The sequence below is a fragment of the Bacillus rossius genome, chromosome 1 (genome assembly GCF_032445375.1).
Source record: "Bacillus rossius redtenbacheri isolate Brsri chromosome 1, Brsri_v3, whole genome shotgun sequence".
Lineage (NCBI taxonomy): Eukaryota > Metazoa > Arthropoda > Insecta > Phasmatodea > Bacillidae > Bacillus > Bacillus rossius.
Genome location: NC_086330.1, coordinates 53528943 through 53556313, shown reverse-complemented (window position 1 = coordinate 53556313; position 27371 = coordinate 53528943). Strand labels below are relative to the sequence as shown.

Below are 27371 nucleotides of genomic sequence, written 5' to 3'. Positions count from 1 at the left end.
CGGAAAAATAAAAACAATTCAACATTTAATATTTATCTTTAAAATTTATTATTTTTATTTTTTCACCCGCGTTTAGTGAAAACTGCGGATGCAAAGTCCGCACAACGGCGGGCCGTCTATACTGTGCGTGCTTGCCGACCTATTAGAACACAGGCGGTGTTTTATGCCTTTTGACCTTGGTCACATCGAAACATCGCGGTTATGCAACAACGCGGGTAAAAGTTATGTCCCCCGACAACCGTGTTAAATAGGGAGTGTACTGTACGTAATATGAAATTAAAAAACATGAATTGTTACATAAACAAAAGAGTGAATGAATATAGGTACTACATGTATGTATAACAGGGGGCATATTCTGTACATAATGAGTGTAAAGGGTGGTTTAGTTGTTGGGTTTCACCTCTCAGCAACAGCGAGGTCAAAAGAGATTGTATGGTAACATATGGAAAACATAAGGAATGTCGGGGCAGGTATTAGGCATGGTTTATGGCATAGGTTTCCAAACGTTTCAGATCCGCTGTTTCCTTAATCTACAGATTAAATTATGGTGGCGCCCCTAATATGAACTCACTATGATGTCTACATTGAAATTTTATTGTTTCATAGAACATATATATTTGTCATTAAAATCAGACTGGCGATATTTATTTATAAAGCTATTTTATAAATATGTAGCACGAGGTGGTGTTAAGGCAGTTTAAGCTTACGCTCTCTTGCATTGCTATAGTGTATCTCATCCTCAGTTTGCATTGCAAGATTTCTGACATTAGTGCTGCCCTTTTTTCTGTGTGCTGTGTTGCCAGTTATACACAGTAGAGCACAAAAGTTTTAAACACAACTTTTTAATGTAATTTTTTTTTTTTTAACATCTGAAACATTGAAAATTATAAATCAAAATTTAGAAAGAAAACTTTGGAAATACACTTTCTGTTATATTTCATCAAGAGCACATCTGATGATACTCCATTTTTAATTCAAAGGAGTCTTAATTGAAAGATGTAATTTGGTTTCAACTGCTTTATCAACATCTTTTTTACATCATTTTATTTTTAAATCTTTTGTTCTTTTAAGCATAACACAATTTTATGGAATGCCTTGTTAGTAATAGTTACAGAATGCTAAAATTAGTTTATCCTGTGAAATAATAATTAGTGCTTAATAATGAATTACCTTTTTTTTTTGTTAGAATGACTACAATAGACACTAATTTTCTGTCTTAGAAAAATATACAAACAGTAAAAAAAATTATTAAAACTTATAATAAGCATTATTAGTTAAGTGCCGTGCCATGCCACCACAATGTTCCCAGCAGTTTAAGGTACAACTATGATTAATTATGGTACTTCTTCCAAGGATAGTTAATTTATAGAACAATTCTTTTCTGATTTCTCACATATTGTTATGTTTATATTTTCTCTGGAATTGTTTTGGGTTACAATGCAGGGTTACTAGGCCTGTGTGAATGTCAGTTTTTTTAGATTGAATCAAATATGAATACCAATAACTAATTATTTTTTAATAAGAATATTGAACAAGTAAATGAGAATGATTTGAATCCCACATAATTTTTTTTTATTTTCAAATAAATATGTAAGGAAAGGAATTAATAAATATGTAGAGTAGGAGCTTCTAAACAAAAATAATAACTTAAGTTCAAAGGTAGGTTACGATAAGTAAGCTACAACCGTAAAATCTTGGTAAAAATAATAATTTCTCAAAATAAAAATGTAATTTTATGTAGCTAACATTACTTAATCAAACTTTACCTATAGTTATTATTTGTGTTATTTTCCAGATGCCACTACACTACACATTTACCTTTTATTCCTAGACATTTACCTATTATGAGATATAAAATTTTTTTCAGTGGGTTTCCAATCCTCATTCTTACCATTTGAATTTGATATTTGTATTTGAAAAAAGTTCAGTTTTTTGTATTCATATTCAAGTCAAACTAAAAAAAACATATTTGCATAGGTCTAAAAATAATGATTGAACAGTTGGAATATCAATTCTGGTTCTTGCCCAAATTATGACAAACCAATATAACAGAAAGCAAAATAACTTAAGAACTAATAATAAACTGACAGCTCCACACCATTACACATAATAATTACCCCAAACAAACATTTAACCGTTGGCTGTATCTCACAATGAACACCCTACCTCTCTCTCTGCAGTTCTTCATTGGCAGAACTTCTTCCCGAGTGCACACTGGCCCTATCTTCCGAAAATGAACCCTGGTGATAGCCTGGTTGAGCCGCATAATACTTGGCGTACATTTCTGCGTAAGCTGCTGGGTTAGTTCTACGTAGATTTTCATAGTATTTGCTGTAGTTGTAGTATGGATCATACTGGTACGGATGTGCAGGTCGTCCATAATAGCCGTATCCTGCAAAACAATTTCAAGAAATTATTTATTCATTATTTACAAACAATGAAGTACTTATTATGACCAAACACTAATTAACTGACAAGAGTCCACATACATAGTTAGTCACACAATCAAACTCAAAATGTTATATATATATATATATATATATATATATATATATATATATATATATATATATATATTTATATTTATATATATATATATTTATATATATATATATATCTTAAAGTTGTATCAGTGCAGGCCCCTGCCCCTCTCAGCTAATGTTAATATTATGTTTTTGTCACTGAGTATATAAGCTGGTTATGTAAGTTCAAGGTCACAGTGACCTAATTTTGTATTTTTATTTTACCATTTGGTGTGTTCTTGTAATTAATATTTATATTTAATTATATGTATTGAAAAAAAAAAGCCTTTTAACTACATTCTTACCATTTATCACTACTGTGGCTAGGGTACTATTTCTGGAAGTGTGATTTTCAATGTTTCATTTAAATGTTCTTTTTATAATTATAATTTTTCACATGAGTTTCATAGTGAGTTGGTGACTTTTCTAGAATGTAGGACAGTGGTTTAAGTGAAAGAAAGATAGAGGTGCAACAGAGGCGCCAAAATAACACATAATTATTTATAACTAGCCTCTTTCCTGCCATTATATAAAGTGCAGCTATAAATAAAATTAAAATTACTAACAGAAAAAAATCAGCACTGCTTCACTTTTTAGATTTACCTGCATAGGCATGATAATCTCTAGACTGATGATAATCATCGTAGTCACCCTTTGATCCAGAGCGACTTGATGGGCGCGATCTGCGGAGCAAAAACAAAAATAAATAGTAAAACTGTTTATTTAAAAAAAATTTATTATTGTAAAAGACCCTTAACTAAAAAAAAATAATATGTATGTACCAGCAACACCACACGTATTCAATGGAAACTGTTACACAGCTCTGCTGGTATGTTCCGAAAGCTCATTAATTGGTTCAGAACCATTATGGGCAAACTTTAAATTCTGAGCTTGAGTCCAAGTTTTTCTACTTTATAATTTTAAGAATACAAAAATAATTTTGTTTAATAAGAAATATGTTAAATAAAGAGGTGGACAAAGCTTTGAAAATACTAAGTCGATATGAAAACTTTAAACTTTAACTTGGAAAATATATTTTGCCTGGGGCTTGGAAACAAAATATCTTCTATAATGTAAAGTAAAAATTATGTTTGTGATGTGTTTAAGATAGATGTATGTGTGCTGAAGGAATAAAACACAGTCCAAGATTTTTCTGCTACTTTAAAGTAATTTTTATGTAACATAAACTTACACTAGTAGATTATTTCATACTCATATCTGTTTGAAGACCTAGTATAAAAATTATTTAAAATTCTCTTTTTTTAATGCTGTATTTATCCACAAAGGGGTGGCACATTTTATGCCAATTTTTTGTTTAACATGTACTGCAACCCTTATGCATTTTTGTTTTTATTTTGGGTAAAAAAAATTTTTACATTCCACTGTGTGGTCGAATATGTGCGTAAATAACTAGTGTGTGTTGGTTTTTAATAAATATGTTACAAGTAAGTATGAATTGTTTGGTTAAAACATATAAGCAGTTTGTGTAAAGCACCATTAACTGTGCCGTTAAGATGTGTCTCCTGCCTGTCGGGCGGGTAACCAGCCGGCGTCAGTAAGTGATGTCTCTATCTGACGCCCTGCTGACATTTGGCAAGAGAGGAAAATACAAAATAATCTAAAAATTAAACCAGTCAGAGTGTGAGATAGAGGAGGGAGGGTGTAGGTGTACATGTGAGTAAGTACTAAGTGGCCATGCAGCAGTGTTTATGGTTCTTCCTACCTCTCTCATCATTGTAAATGTCCGTCAACTGGCCCCGGGCCATAATCATTACGTCTATATCAGGTTTTTGTGATTCAACTGTATCCAAACATTTTTTTGGTGTGATATTCCCCATGTTTTCTACGCAGAAATACAATTATAAAAAAATTGTATACTTGGGCCATAAAGGATGAAGAACCGGTGCTGTGTTTCTTTCATGGCAATACACTGAGACACAAAACATAAAGACTTCACTTGTATTCTGCTGGAGACCGATTTATGGTGCGACACATTCGAGGGTGACCCTTATAGTGAAAATGTTAGAATTTTTTTTCCCCAAAGTTATAGATGCAACCCATATGCAGGGGCGACCCTTCTGCTGGTAAATACTGTATTTGCATTGACTTTGCTTTGAAATGAAATATCCAGTTTCACACACCCTTACTTTAATGCCTCTTAAAATCCCATTACAAGTAATATTGTCGCGGGTGGAAATTTTGCAGGGTTGTTGAAATCAAATTTAGGGACTTTACTGACGGGACTCTGGGCTGGCTGCTCTGTTCACTCGTCAGCGCAAGTGGCGTGACCATGTAATTGGGGCACGGGGCCGGCGCGGCGCGCTGCGGGCTTGCAGAATTTTGTTTGTTTGTTTGGCCGCGCGCTGGCGCAGCCACGGGCCGCAGTTACTGGGGCGCGCTGTCGTAACAAGCCGCGCGGTGTGGCCTGCACATCGGGGTAGAGGGGGGTAGCCTTCCCAGATGTTCTAGTTAGTTGTTTAGTAAATTTGACTTCAATAACGAGCTTTTGTTATGGTAGGCGCGGCAGGGCGCGCGAATTTAAGCGCAAGTGAGTGGTGACTCGGGGCTCACTCAGGCGGAGGCTATGCGTCTCACCTGTGGTCACGAGTTGTTAGTTCGTTCGTGATGTAGGAATTCAGGCTCACTCAGGCGGAGGCTATGCGTCTCACCTGTGGTCACGAGTTGTTAGTTCGTTCGTGATGTAGGAATTCAAGCTTTCGGGCGGAAGCTATGGCCGACGCCAGAGGCCACGAGTCGTTTAATTTAAGTTAGGTCATAATGTAGTCATCTTCAAGCTTTCGGGCGGAGGCAATGGCCCTCGTCACTAGTCGTTTAGTTATAATTTTTAAAATGTAATGTTCGTTCGGATTTTAAGGGCAGGAGAGGCCCCTACGTTAGTTTTAAGTAATCGATCAAGAAAGGCTTTTCGGAAAATGTGAGTATGGACTTATCTTTGTTTTAATTTTAAGTATTAATTATGATTTGAGGTATTCGGAAGGACTAGGGAAGTGTTTAGTGAAGTTCTCTCATTCTCTCTCTTGTAAGGTCGTTCAATCGTTAAGGAAGTAAAGAAGAGTATTGTTTTAAATTTTAATCCCGATGGGTAAATGTTCGTCAAGAATGATGTTGATTATTTGACTTTAAGAATAAAATAATTTTAATTTAGTATTATGTTATTTTGCAAAATCTCCTTAGTTCAGCTCTCACCAGACATCCTGTACGGGATGACGAACCTATGATCCTAGGTACAGTAAAGTATTTTATGAAGTTAAGACTAGTTGATGCCAAGCGAGTTGTTTCTATGTAAAGAGCTACGATTCTCGCCCCCCCTCTGAAGGTGGATCGTGACAGAAATGGCGGTGGCACCGGCTAGGTGCACGTGACAGAAATGGTGGAGGCGCCGGGTAGGTTCTATTTCTGGAGAGAGAGAGAGGTAGATTTTTATGTTTATTATTAAGTTAGTTTCAGCTTCTGATAGCAGGTTATTAAGAGTTTACTTGAGGAGAGGATTACGGAATTTTAGTCTATAGTGGAGGAAGTCTTTGAGATTTTTTTTTTGACGTAACAGATGTTTATTTGAGGATACTTGTAAGGATAAAGTTTATAGTGATAAGTTGTTTTAAGTCGTTGAATTTATTGTAGATTTATATCGGGGATTATTACGTGAGGAGAATACGTTATAAGTTAAATGCTTATTAGAGATAATGCAAGTGGTTTAATTTAATTGAAGTTCATTTTAAGATTGTAGGTTAAGAGAGTTAAAATTTAAAATAAAGTTTTTTTCGTAAATAGGAATTATTTTCAAGTCAAGTTTGTTTTGCTGTCGTGCGCTTAGGAGACGAGACGTACGAATTAAATCAGTCGAGGGAAGGATAGACGGTAAAAAGGAATTAAAGAGAAAACGAGAGTTTATTTAAAAGAGAGTTATAGAATTTATAGTGATGTTTTGTTTTAATAAGAAAAATGTTGAGAGTTGTTTCAGAACGACACGTCAGTGGACGTGGCAGAATGAACACGTGACGGGGAGGTGCTGAGACCTAGCGGAGAACGGAGGAACCGCAAGCGAGGAACTTTCAGTATGTAAGTAATTTATTTTAAGAAGTGTATGATGTATAGGCTAGAAGTGTTTCGTTGTAAGTTGTTTATGTTTTTGTTAGTTAAATTCTACCTCGGTTTTAAAAATATTTTTTTGGGATTTGTAAACATTATTAAGGAGGTACACTATAAAATCGATAAGCATTGAGAAAACTGGGAAGGCTAGATTTTGTGTGTAGAGGGAATTTACTCCAAAAGAACAGAGAGACAAAATTAATGTTTTCATTAGGGCGAGGGACCCTAAGGTGAGGCGTTGTGTCCCTGGGAAGAAAGGGAATTGTAGCGCAGACCATAGGAGATGGGCTGACTACGGAATTAAGGGTCAGGAGAATCCTGAGAGTTGTGAGTAGTTTGGGGCAGGAGTTCCCCATGGTAGTACCGAAGTGGCTATCCTGTATGGGATAGGGTACCATTTCAATGAAGTTTGTTGGTGGGGTTAGAGCCCCCTGTGTAGTGGGCCTATAGCAGATAGGCACTACAGTGAAATTTTTGGTTATTTTGTGAGGTAAATTCCCTGGAGGTTAAGTAAGATTGGATTCAGTTAGGAAGGAGGGAAATGAGAAACATTGCTGTAGAGAGTTAGTGTACTTGCCTAATGTGAAATTGAATTTTACTAAATTAATTTATAAGAAAGTTTTGTTCGGTAAATAAATAATAATGGAAGATAGCTAGATAATTAATTAATTTTTTTTTGAGTAAGGTGTTTTAAGTAATGAAATAAAATAAGGTGAAGTAATTTGAATAATTGGGGAGGAGTTTCTTTAAGAGTTTAGATAATTGTTTTTGAATTTATTGAGATATTCAGCCAGTGAAGTTTGAGTGTGAGAGATACAGTGAGATTTTAAGGAAATCGGTTGTTTATTAATTAGGACAAATGAGATTTTATGATTAAGAGTCAGTAAGCATAGTTAAAATTTACGACATGATATTTGTTGACAGTTTACAGTTATTAAGGAGAAAACAGAGTAATCTATTTATTTTTATTTTAATGGTTTGAAGATAAGATTATGAATTTTTTTTGGAAGTTTCTTTGGCATGTTGGAATAATTTTTTTTGATTTTTAGAATTTACAGAGAAAATTTAATTGATTTACATTAGTTTGGAAGTATGGAGGTTTAATGTTCGATTAGCCCTAACTTGATGGTCGGATCCCAAAAGAATGCCGTAAAACCGATAGCCAATTGAGAGGAATGCGGTAGGCGCTTGTGTAGAGAGGGGTTGTGGGAAAACTCCTTGGGACTGATGGCAGATCAGGGGCCCTAAATAGTGTGTGATGCTGTAAAACCAGTGCAGGGAAAGCCTGGTATGCTTAAATTTTTGGGCACAGGTTATGTAAACCTGGGGTTCCATGGGATTTAGTCATGTTAGCTGCTGTGGGACATTGAGATTTCCAGGCTCCATAGTAAAGTCAATGTAAATTTTTGTTTTCTTAAAATAATAAATTTGTTTTTAATTTTTTTGAGATATTTGATTTGTAACAGTGAATACAGACCCCGAGGAATAAGAGTTGTCATGATGTGAGAGGAGAAGGTGGTAGGCCTAAAAGGGTACAGGCACCACAGAGGTTATTTGTATTGCATAATTTAAATATAAGGAAACTTGAGAATTTGAAATTTTGTTGTTGGTTTGTACACCCATAAGAAGAGTATAGGCAGAATTTTTATTGTTATGAGATGTCTAATTTAATTGAAAAGAAGAAAGTTTAAAGATGCAAGGTAACATTATTATTGTAATAATTGAAAGAGATTAAGAGGTAGAGAGAAATAGGCAGTTTTTGTTTGTAAGTACTAAAGTTTACATATAGAAATTTAGTAACTAAGAATGAATAATAAGTTAAGTCTAGTGTAAAAGTTTTTTTTAAGTTTGTTAAGTTAAGAGTCACAAGTAAATTTTTTTTTAGAGAGAATGTCTTTGATAGGAAGTATTAGAAACTTATGGGAATTTTAGGGTAACATAAATAATGTAGGTAATGAATAATAAATAGATGGTAGGTCTTAAGTTAGGATTAACATTTGAAGCAGAATTTAATTAAGAAGAAGGAAAATAAATAGGCCTAATGAAAAGAACAAAAAAAGGATTTTATGGTAAAGCATTTTTTTTAAGTAATAAACAATGAATAATAATGTTGTTTCAGGGTAATGTGTACTAATAATACAATTTTTTTTTAGGACCAAAGAACAGGAATTATGTAATTTAAATTAACATGTATTTTTGAAACTGTTACAGATTCCTTAAGATGAGCTGAGCAGCAGTCCAGTTTACAAGATGACAAGAGTTCGAGAGACAAGATACAAGATCACTGAAACAAGAGCCAAGACTGAAGATTCAAGAGAAGAGAAAGCTGGCAGCCATGGACTTACAAGTGGAGATTAATAAGGTCATGTAAAGTTTTATTTTTTTTTATGGAAGACAGTAACTGGAGTTTTTTTTTGTTATAAACATTATTTACAGAACTTTTTAGGTTATAGTAATGTAATGGAACTAGTGAGTTGTGGTAGCTGTCAAAAAGAACTAATACCTTAAGTTTAATTTTTAAAGTTAATTTTCTTAATTTACAGAGGGATTAGTAGTTTTTTTTAAAACCTTATTTAGGTTGGAATTTAAATACAATAGCTTATTATAAATGTGTACGAACAGTTCAAGTTCACAGTACTGATAGGTAGGTCAGATGATCTTATTGATTTTGATGATTTGTTGTTTTGAGTTGATTTTTAAGTGTTGTGAATTAGACAATGAAATAGTTCTGAAAACTTAAATTATTTCAAGCTAAGAAATAGTAAATTTAATTGTAACTCGAAGGACACCAGAATTTACTTTTTTTTGAATTAGTAATGTTTGAAAATTTTATACTTTACAAGAAAGGTTATAAACAAACAGATCGGATGGAACAAGGATGCAGTAAATCACAATTTCAGTTAGAATTATTGATTTGCTTTTGAGGTTATGAAGGAAAAGTTGCTATAATTTAAAAGTTTAAATAAAATGTTTTTTTTTTTTTTTTTTTTTTAAATTTGTTTGAAATAGAAAGTTTAAAAGTTAATTAGTCATGATCTAGGTGGGTGATGGGGTGGGAATTGGCCACTCTTTTTCCCTATAACCTCCCTAACATGGCCTTCTATTACAACTAACAGAAATAAAGAAGAAGAAAAATGAAGAATTATTAGTTAGAATGTTTCTTTCATGAAGATACCTGATGAACTTTTACTGTCTGGAAGAATAGAAGCAAGGTTAGTCAGATATTTTTACTCAGAAGAAGAAGAAGATAAAGCAGTTTTATGACTCGACAAGCCAGAGATTGGTGTTTCCCCTCTGCGCTTCTATTGACTACGTTGTTTACTCTCATGGGATAGCTGGTTCGGCACCATGGAGAGAGATTGGTGGGCATTGTGGTTGCCCCCAGAAGAAAAGAAGAGTAGAAGAGGTTATGGGTGGGTCATGTGAACTGACCTTCAACCCAGTTACTTCGTGGGGACTATTTGCTGTATAGAGAAGATCAAGACTCAAGAGTTAGGGAAAATCATTGGAGGTCATGTTTCCCTTCCTTAAGTTTTTCCTATCAAATTATTTGCCTGATTAGATTATGCTAAGGGTGGGATACTTTATGTTAGCAGTTGAATTAATTAATTTTATTTTTTTGTGTGTTTGCATCCTTGCCCATCGATTGCAGTTTAGTAGTTAGTTTTGTATTTGTCAGGCGTGATGGTAATGCCTGTTGATGATGTTTCAGAATTGTAATCTGTTCGTGATGAGGATGGCACAACTCCGAAGCAGATGTGGGGAGAAGTTGTGAGCTGCCCTGGAAGCCAGTCCAGTAGCTGTTGGAGTTGAGTGGTGTTTGCTGATGGCCAGCCCAGGGAGCTACTCTTCTCGACAACACTGACTTCGAGGAGTTGCACCAACCTTCACGAGATAAGAGTTTAATTAATTGAAACACTGTAAGGACACTTAATTTTTTTTGAAGAACGAAAGAAGTATGGTAATAAACGGAAACCGAAAAAAAAAAAAATAATAATAATTATCAAGAATTTGCACATTGTTTAACGAATACTGAGAAACTAAGAACAGTAATTTAATTTGTAAAGAGAGCTTCACTAACAGAACAATTTTTTTAGAATTGAGAACTCGAGCCTCTGAAGGTTCCTGTGAGAACAAACCAGATAAAAGTTTTACATTTAATTTTATGAATACTTGTTGTTTTAAAATAACTCTTATGCAGAATCTAGATGTATGTTCAGACAGCAAGGAACTAAGAAAATTATTATTTTTGTGAAATGAGGAATTTATAGTTATGGTTTAATGGAAAAAGACAATTTGTAATTTTGAGGTAGCTCGATGGGGCTCGAGCTCTGTGAGGGGAGGGTTATGTCGCGGGTGGAAATTTTGCAGGGTTGTTGAAATCAAATTTAGGGACTTTACTGACGGGACTCTGGGCTGGCTGCTCTGTTCACTCGTCAGCGCAAGTGGCGTGACCATGTAATTGGGGCACGGGGCCGGCGCGGCGCGCTGCGGGCTTGCAGAATTTTGTTTGTTTGTTTGGCCGCGCGCTGGCGCAGCCACGGGCCGCAGTTACTGGGGCGCGCTGTCGTAACAAGCCGCGCGGTGTGGCCTGCACATCGGGGTAGAGGGGGGTAGCCTTCCCAGATGTTCTAGTTAGTTGTTTAGTAAATTTGACTTCAATAACGAGCTTTTGTTATGGTAGGCGCGGCAGGGCGCGCGAATTTAAGCGCAAGTGAGTGGTGACTCGGGGCTCACTCAGGCGGAGGCTATGCGTCTCACCTGTGGTCACGAGTTGTTAGTTCGTTCGTGATGTAGGAATTCAGGCTCACTCAGGCGGAGGCTATGCGTCTCACCTGTGGTCACGAGTTGTTAGTTCGTTCGTGATGTAGGAATTCAAGCTTTCGGGCGGAAGCTATGGCCGACGCCAGAGGCCACGAGTCGTTTAATTTAAGTTAGGTCATAATGTAGTCATCTTCAAGCTTTCGGGCGGAGGCAATGGCCCTCGTCACTAGTCGTTTAGTTATAATTTTTAAAATGTAATGTTCGTTCGGATTTTAAGGGCAGGAGAGGCCCCTACGTTAGTTTTAAGTAATCGATCAAGAAAGGCTTTTCGGAAAATGTGAGTATGGACTTATCTTTGTTTTAATTTTAAGTATTAATTATGATTTGAGGTATTCGGAAGGACTAGGGAAGTGTTTAGTGAAGTTCTCTCATTCTCTCTCTTGTAAGGTCGTTCAATCGTTAAGGAAGTAAAGAAGAGTATTGTTTTAAATTTTAATCCCGATGGGTAAATGTTCGTCAAGAATGATGTTGATTATTTGACTTTAAGAATAAAATAATTTTAATTTAGTATTATGTTATTTTGCAAAATCTCCTTAGTTCAGCTCTCACCAGACATCCTGTACGGGATGACGAACCTATGATCCTAGGTACAGTAAAGTATTTTATGAAGTTAAGACTAGTTGATGCCAAGCGAGTTGTTTCTATGTAAAGAGCTACGATTCTCGCCCCCCCTCTGAAGGTGGATCGTGACAGAAATGGCGGTGGCACCGGCTAGGTGCACGTGACAATATAATATATTTTTTTAATTTAACAATGAAATATTCAGTTTTGAAATGAAATAAATACAGTTCTTACTTTCAGATATATGTATGGTATTTTTATGTAGAGAATTAAACAGGAACATGATGCAAAAAATTGTCTTAATTTTCAATAAACATTAATAATAAAAGGTAGACTTACATAGGAGAAGTTAATAATAACAATTTACACTAGGAATGTGCACATTCATCTATTGGTGGAATTTCACTAGAGTTTACTTAATGTAAGTATATATGCAATAATCATATGCATATAAATACAACACATCAAAATTCAACAAATGATAAAAGTGTGAACAAGCTTTGCAATGCAGTTAATATTGCTATTATATTACATGCAGTATATTTTTTTAAACACATATTTCGGAAAGTGAATAGTCAAGTTCTTGACGTTATAAAATCTTATTCCCTGCAGTTGGCTAAAAATAACTGTTGTGAGATTAACATGTCCACTAGGTCTGTGGAAATAACAGTTTTCAGTTCTAATCGAATGATAAATATGAATACCGAATTATTCACGAATAAGAATATCGAATTTTAATAGTAAAATGATAGAATCCATAAAAAAAAAATTTTTCTCACATCATGCAACAACTTCTGTACAATTAGACAAATAACAAAGTGAAGGTTGGTAATGTTAAATTAGCTACAATAATTATATGGAAAATGTTTGTTAAAATATTTCAATCATGAAATAAAACATTGTGTTTTTAATTATGCAGCTTACCTATCTTATGCTAACCTAATCAACCAACCTAGCTTTTTAGTTCCCATGCACCTTATTTTTCTGAATCTGCTACTCTACATGTTGATCCAGAAAATTTTAACGAACAGCAAAATACCATGAAATCCAATGCAATCAGTTTCACAAAAAAGTGGATTTTTTTTTGGAGGTTGTATTTATAAATAAAATGAGCTCACATTTACATATTTAAACCCTAATTATTCATGAGTTTTCGTAGTTAACGCAGTCAAGTAAATTATTTTTTGTTTCAGCAATATTATCGAAACAATTTGTGCTAATTTTGTTTCTTATAGGTATATATTTTTGAGTCACAACATCTTTTTTTGTCATAGATACATATAGCAAGGATGCTACTACTGTGTCACATGGTGTTAGATGTTAGATTGATTGTAACTGTTGATTTATACGCCATTGAAATTATGACATTCATTTCTTTTAATGGCCGCAATGGAGTGTCATTGTTATGTGGTGTTGAAGTCAATGGTTGTTGACATTTTTTTTATTTATCCCCCCCCCCCCCATAACTACCCACTTCCGGTGTGTGTGACCACGTTATTTGATGTGACAAAATGAATACAAGTAATATTTTGTTTTCAAGTTTAAAATTATTCCAGGCATTTTTACCATTACTGTTTAGCAAAGCAGTAGTGAAAAAAAATTGAATAACTTGTTGCATGTTTAAAACATTTCTTATTGCTAGGGGCCGCAAAAATTAGCATCTTGCTATAGATGCTTTTTTTTTTTACTAATTCACACTTTATATGCTTTTTTTTTTTTTGCTTATTTCCAGCATAAATGCTGTTTTAGCTAATTTTCAAAATTATTGCTTTTTTCAGCTAAATTAGTTTAAAACGTAATTAACTTGTAAAAATATATTTTATAAAATGTGACATTACTGTTACATACATTTTTATATTTTTAAAAATCATACAAAATATATTTTCTTACACACAGAGAGAAACAATCCTTCATGTAGACTTTAATTTACCTGACTCACCTTATATTCATACTTTCTGTATGTATAGGACATATGTGCATGTATAATTATTAAGTAACTTAATTATTTAAAATTATGTTTGCCACTAAGACTTATCAGCATTAATTTAATACAAAAAAAACTCTTCAACTATCTTTGTTGCGGATTTTCTCATCTCATAGATCAAAGTTGTATACTATTAAGTAGAAACAAACCAGGCTGCATTTTCTTGCATTTTTCTTTGGCCAGGAGTGTGAAGTAAACCACAGTAGTACTGCATACTTGGCGTTTCCCCAAATGTTACATTGACCATTTGGTGATTTTATAATAATTTTTCTCTATACTAATTTTCACAAACAGCATGATTTGTTTCTATGCCGAAGTCGCTGTGATAGTCAAGTTACATGTATCGGAAATTATTTAAAAATATAATTCCCACCCAATTAATCCAGTTGATTTGTGTATTATTCTAGGAATTAAACATGCAACTCAATGTTTGCTAGCATATTGCACTACCAATTTTTGAAATAGAATAAGCATTGAATATTTTTTTGTGGTTTTGATTCAGAAAGGCATGGAAAATATTCTGTTTTTACAAAAAATTAAATAGATGGTTATTTGTAGATATTTTTATATATGAATATTTATTTTACAAATATTGTGAAATGTAAATAATAAGTTATAAGTTGCATTAAAAATGCTAATTTCACAATAATTAGAGACAAGATATTATGGTTTTATTTGTAGTCCAATTTTGTTTTTGAAACAGAAGATTTCTGTGTTACTGTTTTTATTTGTATGAAAACTGTTTTTAATACTTACTCCACCAAATACTAATGGTACAATTTATATGTTGCATTTTTACAATAAAAATAAATTAGCGAGCATTTGTGGTTTCAAAGTGATTCAATAAGAGATGTACAATAGAACCAATTAAATTAATTTTTCTCATACCTGCACTTCAATACAATTTTTTGTTCACAAATGACAGTCCATCAATTTTAAACATTAATAGATTACTTTTTTCATGATTTTATGGTTGCTACAAGCCTAGAATTCCAAAAATCCCCGACTTTTTCAGGTTTTCCAGACCTGAATTGACCAATTTCTCTGACCTTTCAGACACGAACAATCCTGCGGCGCCACTTGATGTTGCCACTTTTTCTGCAGGAAAATAAGGTTGTCTGTGCCGTTCAAATGTCCCAATTTCATATTAAAACGTAAGTATACTAAAATAAATTAATAATTACATGATAAAACCTTTTTTATAAGAAGAAAACACTAGAAAAAGACTTCAACTGCCCCTTTAATATGTTTTTACTCAGTAGAACTCACCCCACTGAAATTAATTATTGGTAATTCTAAAGGAAAGCATATTTTCTAGAAATGTTATAAGTTGCATTTTTATTCCCTGACACAATTTTCAATCATTTAAGATGTTTACCAGTAGTTTACCACTCATGAGTGGTTAAGCTAGCTCTTATATATTACAATAAGTGTGATATCATAATAATCAGAATAGTTGGCTGCATTTAAAATGTTTAAAATAGTTCTTAAGGCTAGGTTAGCTACTTTAAAAATACTTAGAATGCATTTTAAAGAGTGGTTATGAATTACCTGTTACAGCTAAATTAACCTAAAATTTGAATGTCAAAATGAAAAATTAATAGTACTGGAGTAGGAACCACTTAATAACTATTATAACCAAATTTGTAATGTAAATTACAAATAATATACACTATAATTATTTATTTCATTAATACTTGACGTTGCCAGTTTCACAAGTTGAGGTTACCTGATTTTGAAAGATAGTTGTACAAGTCACTCACTTCATACCGACGCCCTTGCAGATTTTCTGATTATGGTAATACCACACTTCATAGCACAACGTGTTGTTTTTTCTCAAATCTTTTTTAGTTTTGAATTTCTAAATGATTTTTGATGCCATTTGTTTTCCCCACTTGCATTTAAACATGTATGGTCTTGTTTTCAGTTTAATTTATTTTGTTTAATATTAACACATAAGACCTACCTACGCATTCAGTCTACGTATATGAAAATAGCAGAAATCACAAATATATTCTCCTTTAAAACACTTTGGTCTTGATATCCTTACCACAACAAAAATTATTAATTTAAATTGTATCACAAATGATAAAATATTTCGGCAATTTTTAAATAACTTTTTGTAACGTTATTGCTATTAATCCACAGAAACCGGTAATCTACAGAATTCTTGTAAATAAATACTGTCTTGGATTATTTATTAATACAAGCCCATTAAAATAAATCACAATGTAGTAAAATTAACACAGTTTGATATTGAAATACATGTTTGCAAATGATTACTATAGATTCTCCTGAAACTATTGAGTAAACGCCAACTTGAATGTAAACATGCGTTATTATTTGTTTTCGTAAAAAATGTGTTTACAGAAAAAAAAAACCTTAGAATTCACAAAGAGAAGTCAAATCAACCAAATTTTGTGATATCAAACATTTCAAAACTGTTTGAAGTGCCTAAACATCAACGAAAGTGGTATTTTCCGTTTCACTTTTGTCAGCACGAGAAGAAATTCCAGAAATACGTTGTGATTCCCTGACTTTTTCCGGTTTTCCTGTTTTACTAGACCTGTAGCAACCATGAATTTGAATTAACCTTTCGTATAATGGTACTTAATACCATGATATAACTTATAACGTGCATTGGGTGCTATATGGTGAACTAACTTGCTTGTTGGTGTTATTTCAGTTTTATTGCATTTCACCTAGTGATGGTTCGAATCCCATTTTTCTCGAATCCCAATCTCGAATCCGAATCCCAAACAGTACCTCGAATCCACCCCTCGAATCCGAATCCAGTTCTCAAGGGTTAATTTTAAAATAATTTATAAGTTAAGAGAAAAAATTAAACATTATGCAGAATTATTTAACCCTTTAAATTTTTATTTAAAAAAACAAGGATTTTGACACGGTCTGGATCAAGACGATTTCGTTTTTGGTCACATATGTTTCCTGCAGTGCTGAACAAACGTTCAGAGAACACTGTCGCAGGTGGTGAACACAAATATTTTTTGGACAGTTTATGTAGCCTGGGTGAACACGCAGACTGAGTTTTCCAGTATTCGAGAATGTTTATTTCTGGGTTAACTGTAGGATCACGTAAGAATCTGGTCACTTCATCAATTGCTGTAGAATCCGACTTGGTGGATTTAAGACATTCAGGCATTATCTGTGAGTACAGTGATTCATGTATCCACGGAAATCGGAAAACAAAATTCAACATCCGACGGAACAATATTTTGTAGTTACCAACTTGACATTTGTTTAAAGTCCCAAATGAAGGTAAACGCTTTCCTGAAATATTTAATGGAAACTGAAAGGCGCAATCTTGTATTCAATGGTTTTAGGTCATAAGAAATATTGTTGTGCATCTTTTAAAATTAAGCCTCACTAAAGCATAGTGATTAATATGCCCTAAGTTAAAACTGACGGGGTGTTTTCTCTAGTTTACCCATTAAAATTATTTATATTAATATTAGTTATTTTTTATGTTGCTCAAAATGATTGGCTAACAAATTCATTGGTTGGCCATCATGGAATTCTCAGATAATATATATTTTAATGTTGGTAGTCTACACAAACCAAACTTGGTCCTAAAAAATTTCATAAATAGAATGTGTATCAGAATATTTAAAATTGAATTGCGATTAAAATACATGTTTACAAATACAAATGCATCCATGTTCATGATTATAAAGTAAGTTTCCCAAATTAGTACTTGGTTCATCATTTTTTATATAATAACGAATTAAAAGTACAATACAGTAGAACCTCGTTAATCCGTGATGCGCTAATTCGGGAATCGGATAATCCGGGACGATTTAAAAGAGAAGAAAAAAAAGAGAAGTAAAAATTGTCAGCGCTTAAAATTAACATCACACGTCCAAACTCTGCAACGCTGTTTGTACCGACCCTTTGTGTCGCCCCCCTTTCAGCTGTCACATTTGTCACTCTTTAAACTTGAGGGGGATGTCCTGACTTCTGCTTCCCGTCTCCCTTTGTTTGTTTCCACCCGCCAACGCACGGCAGGCGCCTGGCGAGTGACGTGTCTGGCTGGCATTCGGCTGTACGAGGGGGAGGGGAGGAGGGTGCAAGGTCAGCACGATCTTATCTTTCTCTCTTCGGCTGTTGTAATGACCGTGAACTAATGGCTAGACAGTGCTGTATTTTTTTAAGCCGAGACACTAATTCGAAGAAGGCCAGCCCTTACCGTCAACAGCCTTTACCCAGCTGCACGCCGGTGTCTGAGAAGCTTGACAAGACCTTCCGGGCTTTTAATCGCTAGTCCGTGAAATTCGGTAATCCGTGATTATCTCGGTCCTGACCATCACGTATTAACGAGGTTCTACTGTACCTCAATAGGATGTGTTCCAAGGAAAACGTAAACAGGCCAAGTAAATTGTAAGCATTTAAGTTTTTAAAGTACTACATTTACATCAATATTTTTCCTCGAATCCCGAATCTTTTCCCTCGAATTTCGAATCTTTCGAATACTAGAGATTCGGTGGGATTCGAGGATTCGAGAATTCGACCGGCCCATCCCTAATTTCACCATATAATCTTGTCCCTAAAAATAATAGATGCTAATTTAATAGATAATGATACTAATTTTGGAGAAAAAAGATGCTAAATTTTCCAGCCTCTCCTTACATAGCACAAATGAATTAACCTAAACAGTGAATGTTGGTATGCGACAAACTCATGAGGTATGCTATGTCAAATATTCGTAAGGAAAAGAAAATTTCTTTATTTTGAAGTGTTAGTACTCGAGATCAAATCGAATATGAATAGTTTATTATTCGTATTTGAATATTTGCATAGGCCTAATGTCCATTTAAAGGTAACGATAAATAAATATAACATTTGGAATCTAAAAAAATGGTAAATTTTTACTAGTTATACATTTTTGATTAATTGAAGATTAGTTAATTATGAATGATCTCTTGTCTATACATTAGGTACGTGCCTAATCAATACTAAGTTTACAAAAAAATCTTAATATAAAATTACTTTTCATATTTTCAAACCATGCAATATGAATCGGGGAGCATAAATACTTTTCTATGGTCACCAATTAGGAAGTTTAAATCAGAAAAAAATTAATTTTGTAAGTTGTCTACTAATAACAACTTCTAGAAAAATTTAAGTTTTTTTTTTTACAAAAGATATTTCCTGATGACAAGTAAAGATACCTCTGGTTTTCCCTGTAGTAAGGGTCTTCATAACCTCTGGCATAGTAATCTGGAGGCTCATCATGACGTCTCCGATCACGATCACGATCACGATCTCTGTCTCTCTCCCTATCTCGGCCTCCACCTCTGAAATACACCCATCATGTGGCCAAATGCCTAGTGCTGACATTTCTATAAGAGTATGTTTCACAACATTTAAGAAAAAATATACAGTAAAAAATGTAAAATCTACGATTAATTACAAATCAACATAAGTATGTATTCACTCTCACCACACACGCACAAATTTCACTACTTTACTTTATTGCACATGCAACACTAACTCTCTCTGTTCCAATTAACATTGCAGTAGTATGTATCTCATTATAATATGCAATGGACTATAAATTTTACATGTCATAATTTTTTTGCGTCATTACACAAATCCCTCACCTAACACATCTAGAAATTTTGCTAATTCATTTAGCGCAATGTTAATTTTACTGCTCCAGTCTTGAATAGCACGTCTGTAAATTTCAGTTAGCACGAAATCGCCACAGGAAAATAAAAAGTCAGGCATGATGCCACAAAGTCTGCTTCAACTTGGTAAACAACAGATGTACCGTGGCATACAGTTAGCTATGCGAGGGGGGGAAGAGATGCACGCTCAGGTCTGGCTATGCTATTGACTGTTGAACAAACATCAGCTACAGCAAGTTCCATTGCTGCTATTGAGTGTAAAGGACTATATGTTTTTACGACGGCGGGTATGCCACAGGGCCGCACCCTTGTCGCCCGGCTACAGATTGGCCCATGATGAATTCAGTCTAGCCAGTGGTAGGGAACTCGCACAACGCAAAGCAAAGTCTGCCCATTCGTCTGCCGGTAACTGTACGTGCGCAAGCACCTTTAGTTGGAATCATATTGGAATCATGCCTTCCAAGTGAAAGCCATATCTTCCAATTGAGAGCATAATTAATGCATAGTTTTCAAGTATTTGAGACAAAACTAGAAGTGTTACTGCGTGCAGAATGTCATGAAAGCAACACTTATGTTGGTCGCACTTTAGTTTTAAGCAAGTCAACTGTGCGCACAAATGTAAGAAACAAGGATTCTATCAAATTTTATATAAGTCTGCTGCTGTTGTACTACCGGGAATATATTTGACATAAGATACCAGAACAGAAATGAATAGATGATTCACATGGAAAATATTGTTAAATGAATGGTGTAATGAAAAATAAATTACTGCCTTACAGGATTGGTGTGAACCAAGTGGTGATACACAAATAAGTACTTTAATTTTGAAGTACCTGACTATCTATCTCCCATTAGGCGGTCATACAAAGGATTCTATGGTAGACTTATAAAGATAAATGGCGTGACATATTTATCATTGCGTGTTATTCTACGCATTTATATTACGTAAAGAATATTTCCCTACACATTTTGGTACACACAAAGTAAATTAGTCTTGCTGTGCATGGAGACTATGGATTCAGAATACGCATTTTCAAATAACACGAACATTTTTAAGAAGGCATTAGTCGTGCTAAGTGAGGGATTGGTGTATTTCTAAACTGTGCAAATCGAAACGTGTAATTTTGATGGGTGGGTGTATATCAAACAAATGATATTTCTCCTAAAAAGAATTCAGATATGGCTGAAGTTGAAAATTATAATGATATAATATACATGATGGAATTACATTATAATTACGGTATTCTGAACTAGGGATGGGTCAATTTCGATTCCACACTTCTTTGATTCCAATTCTGATTCCACAATTTCCCTTGATTCCAGGCTTGATTCAGATTCCAATTTCCAATTTTACAAATCCATGATTTTGTTTTTCTTTTGAAATCCTTTTCTGCCATGATCTTTAAAACTCCTACTTGTGTTTCACTCGGTTTAGATTCGTGAACATTTCCGTTGACATGAAAACACTAACTGAGCATGAGATATTTTCTGTTTATTGTGATTCAAATTCATAACAGATTTAATAATGCAATCTACTGGGGTCACTGCAATTGAAACATCAACACAAAAGTAAAGACAGTACATTTTTTACAATAATTTGTTTACACATAAGCACGGCAGCAACATGTTATGCACAAACAATAAATCTCCGGCATTTAATTTTATAACTTTATATATGTGCAATTCCAATTTCAAAGTAACTTCTTTTAAACTAAAAATATTTATGTGAAAGTATTGAAAATATAATGAGAAATTAACTTTAGTATACAAAAGACTTGAAAAAATAAAAATAAAATGTTTATGAAAAACACGGTTCGCCAACCTGCTTTAAATTATTTACTTCAACATATGGCATCATGATTGCTTCTTCAATGTTGGAAGTGAAAGATATCATGTTATGAGTGAAGAGAAAAGTTTATTTTTGAAATAAAGTTATTATATTGAAATGAGGATACGTTTTCTCCGCAAGTATAGAAATATAACTTTGGTTAGTACAGTGTTAATGGTTTTAGACGTAATAGCGGTTGTGATATAATCTTCAAATAATGTATCATGTATTTTGTATATTAGTGCTAAACAAATTGGGCAAATATTGTCAGCTTACTAACGGTAAAATAAGGCAATAAGGCAAGAATCACTTAATTTACTTGAATCTATTTTACATCCAAATTAATGACATTTCTTACAATCTACCATTCTAAATATGATAAAAATTCCTTATATGGTACTATTCCTTACAACTTGTGAATTGACGGTTCCGATTATCGGTGGAATCAAAGCACCAAAGGTTCAACAAAGGTTCATCCCTATATCTTGAAGAGAGAATATATTGTTTATAACTAGTTTACAAAGTAATAAGCATTGTGCAAAATCTGCCAACTGAACCCAACTTTAAAATCTCACATCATACATTATATGTATCATCAATAAGCACTTATCCATACAAACGCTTAAACTCACCTGTCGTATCTGTCACGGGACGATGGCTTGTCTTGGCCTCTACGGTAGCCTCTATCCCTGCGGTCATCATCCTTGTCGACTCTCCCCCTGTACCGACTGTCGTAGTCATCCTTGTGCAATGGCTTGTCTCTGCGATCTCTTCTATCTCTGCGATTGCGATCTCGGTCACTAGAGTAGTCTTCTGTATCATCGTCTTCATCATCTGCTCTGTTGTAACTGAACAAATACACCAAAAATAAAATAACTCCTGTAAACACACAAACAAACAGAAAGAAACACCAAATTCAATGGCTTAGCAGAAAAACATTATAAATGAGCATATTTTTTTTCATGTATCCTGAAGCAGCAGCTGATTTGTGTGAAAAAATAGAATGTTTTGAATAAACTTGAATCCATAAATTCCAGGTACTACTATACTGTATGAACCACAAAGACTAAAGTTTTAAAAATATTCTCATTATATCGAAAAACTAAGTGAAGTGGACATACAATGTTTTGAGTGCTAAGCCATCACAAATCTATAATATAAAAATGAATCGCAAAATGTGTTGGTAAGCGCATAACTCAACAACGCCTGGACCAATTTAGCCAATTTTTTTTTTTAAATGTTCGTTGAAGTTCAAAGATGGTTTTTACAGCGAGAAAAATTTGAATAATTGCCGGAAAAACCCTAAAACCAGCCCTTTTCTTTTTCCCATACAAACATTTTCTAACTAAAACGAGCACTCATTGTTGTTTAAACAATGTAGGTATGTTCCTAACGTCAAAGAGTCAATTTGCACTTTATTACCTCTGTACAACGTTCAATCATATCTATCAAAACAGTGTGCGTTGGAGCACAGATAAACAAAAAAAAAAAAAAAACGAAATCGAATAGTTCAACTTGGTCGGCTTCGCGATATTATTTCATTTGTTTTACTTTAAATGCATCAGTTTTCAAGTCATTACATCAGTCAAACAAAACCAGCATTACCAAAAGTATTTCATAAGTTTAAGTTTTTATTATTTCATTTCCCTATTTTAAATACGGCTTGAAGGATTTGACTCCTAATCATATCAAATTTAAAAAAAGTTGAAACAACAAACTGTCAATGTCTGTTTTTTTTTTTTTATATATATATATAGGTTACCTACCCTAATGAGTTTGCTTTTGTCAGCTTATACACGAAACAAATTCTTACCTATATAGTGTTTTGTGCAGTGTTTATTTACCTATGATCGCTAATTATTGCATGTGACAAAATAATCTATAATATAGATATGCCTCCTATTAGACGAATCAATTTAGGTAGAAGAACCCGAAATGCTACAAACCAAGCTAATTACCGATCTAATCATGCACTACAATGAAAATAAAAATTATTATGTTTCACATGATTAACAATAAAGAGATTACTTTTTTTTTTTATTTATCTTTTTATTTATATGTTTTATTTAATTATATTTCTTATTCACAACACCCTATCACCAGGGTGACGGTTCTGTTCAGGAGAATTTTTTTCCCAGACTATAAAATATGTAGGAACAAAAAAATGTCACATTACAAATCATTTTGACAGGACTTTATTGCAATTTAATTAGGCAGTACGAAGTCTGCCGGGTCAGCTAGTATCTTATATAATTTATTCATTTCCTCGCAGTTATCTTTTTTTGCTATAATTTGGAGACATTAAATGCTGTAATTATTTAAAAACCTGTAAAGATAAAATCATAGCCAAGGTAAAAGCTGTGAAGTGCAAAGCTATAAATGACCCATGGCTCACCTTCTCTTGCTCCTGACACGGCGAGAATCATCGAGTGCCCGGTGCCTCCTGTGCTCTCGCTCATCCCGGTACCGGCCACCACCACTGGGCGGGGAGTCTTCTCTGACTCTGTCCCTGTCTCGTCCCACGCTGCCTGGCGAGTTGTCCCGGTCCCTGGTGTGATCCCTGGCACCGTAGTAGTCGCGCCGACGCGTCTGTGCCACATCCTGCCCGTCTTGGTCATCCCTGTGCCTGCGCTCGCGATCCTTGCTGGCTCTGCCGCTACTGCCATGGGCACAAACGGGAGAGAAAAAACAGTAGTTTAGAATAAAATCAATTAATAACATAATCTGTGTACAGTTCCCTGCATCATGTCAGTAACATGCCCATTGGAAAAATGTTTGCTACCATAAGCACAATTATTTTTAATGTCTCAGTTTTCTTTTTAGTTTTGGGTCAGTTCCAATTGATAAATCAGTGCATTTAATTAATTTCAACAGCAAAACTATGCAATTTAGAGTATCATTTATTTTGTCATTTCTCCTGATAAATCAGGTACTTAGCAATTAACTGGAAATGCCAAATTATTATTGTTCACAAATTAATCAGGAATTCTGCCATTTAATTGCGGGTCTTGCCAATAAGTTGAGGTTTAGCCAATTAATAAAGGCATTTAATAGGGAGTGCGAAGCTTCGGAAAGGTGAAGGCATATTCAAGACTAATTTTCTTAAACTTTATCTTCGGAAAAATAGAAATACTCAAGATTCCAAAGAATTGTTTCGAACAGAATGTTTTAATTGCTGGAATTTACGCAATTGTTAGAGGAATCACATTCCATGTGTCTGCTTTGTTTTTACCAGGAAGAGAACTATTCATGCTGTTAAAAATGGATTAAAACTGTTAGCACATTTTTAGGGTAGGTACACAGCAACTGACCGTCCAGATGTATGTCCACCCCACCCCCTAATGTAGTAAATGACTCAGGCAGTTCTTTTGCCTATCTAACAAAAAATAGGTACTATCACATCAAGGAGACAAAAAAAATGGAGCTTTTCATATAAGCATGCAGGCATTGGAGGATAAAAAAGTACTAGTTTTTACTACACACTGTTCAAGATAATGTGAGACATTTTTTGCAGGTGCTTCAACAAATATGTAGACTTTGATAGTTGGCTGTTCATATAAAATAACAAAATAAAAAGTAACAAGATTAGCTAGTCTAGGGATAATATTTGACTGTCAAAGTCTGAATATTTGCTGAAGCACCAATCAAAAAAAAAGTCTCACCTAATCATGTACAGAGTTTTAACTTATTTTTTCCTACATGAAAGTCAAATCAAATTTTAGATGCTATCCTTGCATAATATAATTTCTTTAGTCTCACGTTTTCCATTTTATCACCTACAGAATAAGTTTTATATTTCTGTGATTCAGCAATACGCAAAGATGATAATAAAAAGACAACTTTTTTTTTTAACAAAGACAGATATTTTTCCGTTTTATCCCTCTCAACCACATGCCTCTTCTGAGAACAATAAGACAAGGAGAGTTTGTGCACAGCAACTGTTTTGATTAGAGGTGTGCCAATACAAATAAGCAGAAGCCGAATTTGCCGATATGTAGTTGAATCTGCGTTCCTGCAGATTCACAATACACTTGTTAATTTTTAGCAGATATTAAAAAAAAAGTGCCTGTCATAATCTAAAAATTCACCAGTCCCCTTTCACTTTTCATACCACTACATATGTACTTTGAACAGCATTTCTTAGCTATGTGTGCCAGCCGTACATATCGAACTTAAACATTGTGTTTTATAATAACGTTCTTGAATCTAAAACATCGTAATCTAATACACCACACAGTAAAGTTACATAAGAACAAAAATTGCTTTATTTAAAGCATGGCTACCACTACAAACAACTGAAAATACCAACTGCTTGAACTGCACAGAAATGTTCGTAATATTGTGACGAAGACACTTATGTAAAGATTTTACAATTGAATAAAAAAATAACCTAATAATATAGGACTTCACATAATGTAAATTACTTTTACTGTTTCCCGTGCAAAACGACCACATGAAATGCATTTCCTGATAAATTTTTGCCACTGCACACATTAATATGGTATTGGAATTCACGTTCTTTAATTGTAAACTAAACATTTACAAAGATTCGCAATTTTCCACATTTTAAATTAATTTTTTTAATCAATATATTTCACAGTTACCTATTAAATAATCTTATTTTATATAATTACGAATTAATAACTAAATTTTCCAACCCCCATTAGTAAATTGATGTTTCAATAAGCAACTAATGGGTCATCAACAAACAAATAAAAACAAGCTAAAAATAAAGAGTTAAAAAAAGAGAGGCTATGTTCCGTTTATAAACAAAAATACATGTGCATTTGCATTGCATGCTTTTCTTAGAATGAGTTCTTTTGGATAATTTAGTAAATTTATACATTTATTTTACCCAAAATGTGTTTTCTCCTGTATCGGTTCAGAATCTGTGAATCGGCAACAGTTGTATCGGCATATCAGCTCTAATTTTGATCACCTAAGGTTTTTTTTTAACTAAGCTGTAGTTACACAATATTATGTATAGAAGAATTAAATTTTAACAAATACATGCAACTATTAAAATGGTTTTATTCATTTATGCTATACTTAAATAAGTTGATATTGCTACTATATAAAAAAAATTTTGTAACAATTTTTATCTTTTACTATAGTGACAATTATTTAACTTGCTAGATATTTCTAACACTGTGTTTCTTTTTACGTACTTACAAAACACCTACTGAAGCACTAAAAGTTTTATCTATGAATTTTTCTTAATGAATGTAACAAAATATTCACGTGAACATCATTTATCCAACTATGGAGTAGTCTCCATCAATTGAATAGGAGTTCTGTTTACAAGAGGTTTTGTTTAATTAATTAGTGGTTCGTTGAGTTTATCTAGGTTTTGATCAATTTATCATGTTTTGGTTACTCAAAAGAGAAAATGTGTATTTAATTGGAAATTTTCAGTCAGTTAAAGCTTTCTTTCGACAAATTTTGTTTGTTTTGTATGAGACTACCTAAATATGTTTACTTTTCATTTTAGTCTAGCCAATTTCATAATCATTTCAATTTTGGATCTTAAAAAAAAGTTTGACTGCAAATAACAATGCTATTATACATTCCATTTTAATTAAAATTTTACATTAATTTTAGTACTTTACAGAATAGTTGAATTGCATTTAATACTCATTATTCAAATACTACTTAAAGAGGGACTATTCATAATTTTGGTTCAGTAAGTCTGGTAACAATTTTTAATAGGTGTGGAACCATTAAAATTTTTTTTTAAGAATATGAGCACAAAATACATATTAATTCACAAGTAAAGATAAATTATGATATTATTAAAATATATATCATTCCTTAATTCATTACCAACACATTGTTGCAAATTGCATTATCATGGTTTTTTTACTCTCAGACAATAATAAAGGAGATATGTTGTT

The 27371-nt window shown here is 33.5% G+C and overlaps 1 protein-coding gene across 3 annotated transcripts in view; it reads right to left on the bottom strand.

Moving 5' to 3' along the window:
• The window catches only part of LOC134536140 (protein transport protein Sec16A), a 130782-nt gene that overhangs the window by 85091 nt on the left and 18320 nt on the right, over positions 1 to 27371 (bottom strand). For 2 of the 3 annotated variants that reach the window (XM_063375740.1, XM_063375750.1), the window contains exons 7-11: positions 23873 to 24136; positions 22110 to 22325; positions 19191 to 19316; positions 3126 to 3205; positions 2167 to 2392 (exon numbers count right to left, since the gene is read on the bottom strand). In XM_063375740.1, coding sequence (XP_063231810.1) covers positions 2167 to 2392; positions 3126 to 3205; positions 19191 to 19316; positions 22110 to 22325; positions 23873 to 24136 — 912 coding nt within the window. The remainder of the gene's footprint in view (positions 1 to 2166; positions 2393 to 3125; positions 3206 to 19190; positions 19317 to 22109; positions 22326 to 23872; positions 24137 to 27371) is intronic. The other variant, XM_063375757.1, reaches the window with a different exon arrangement.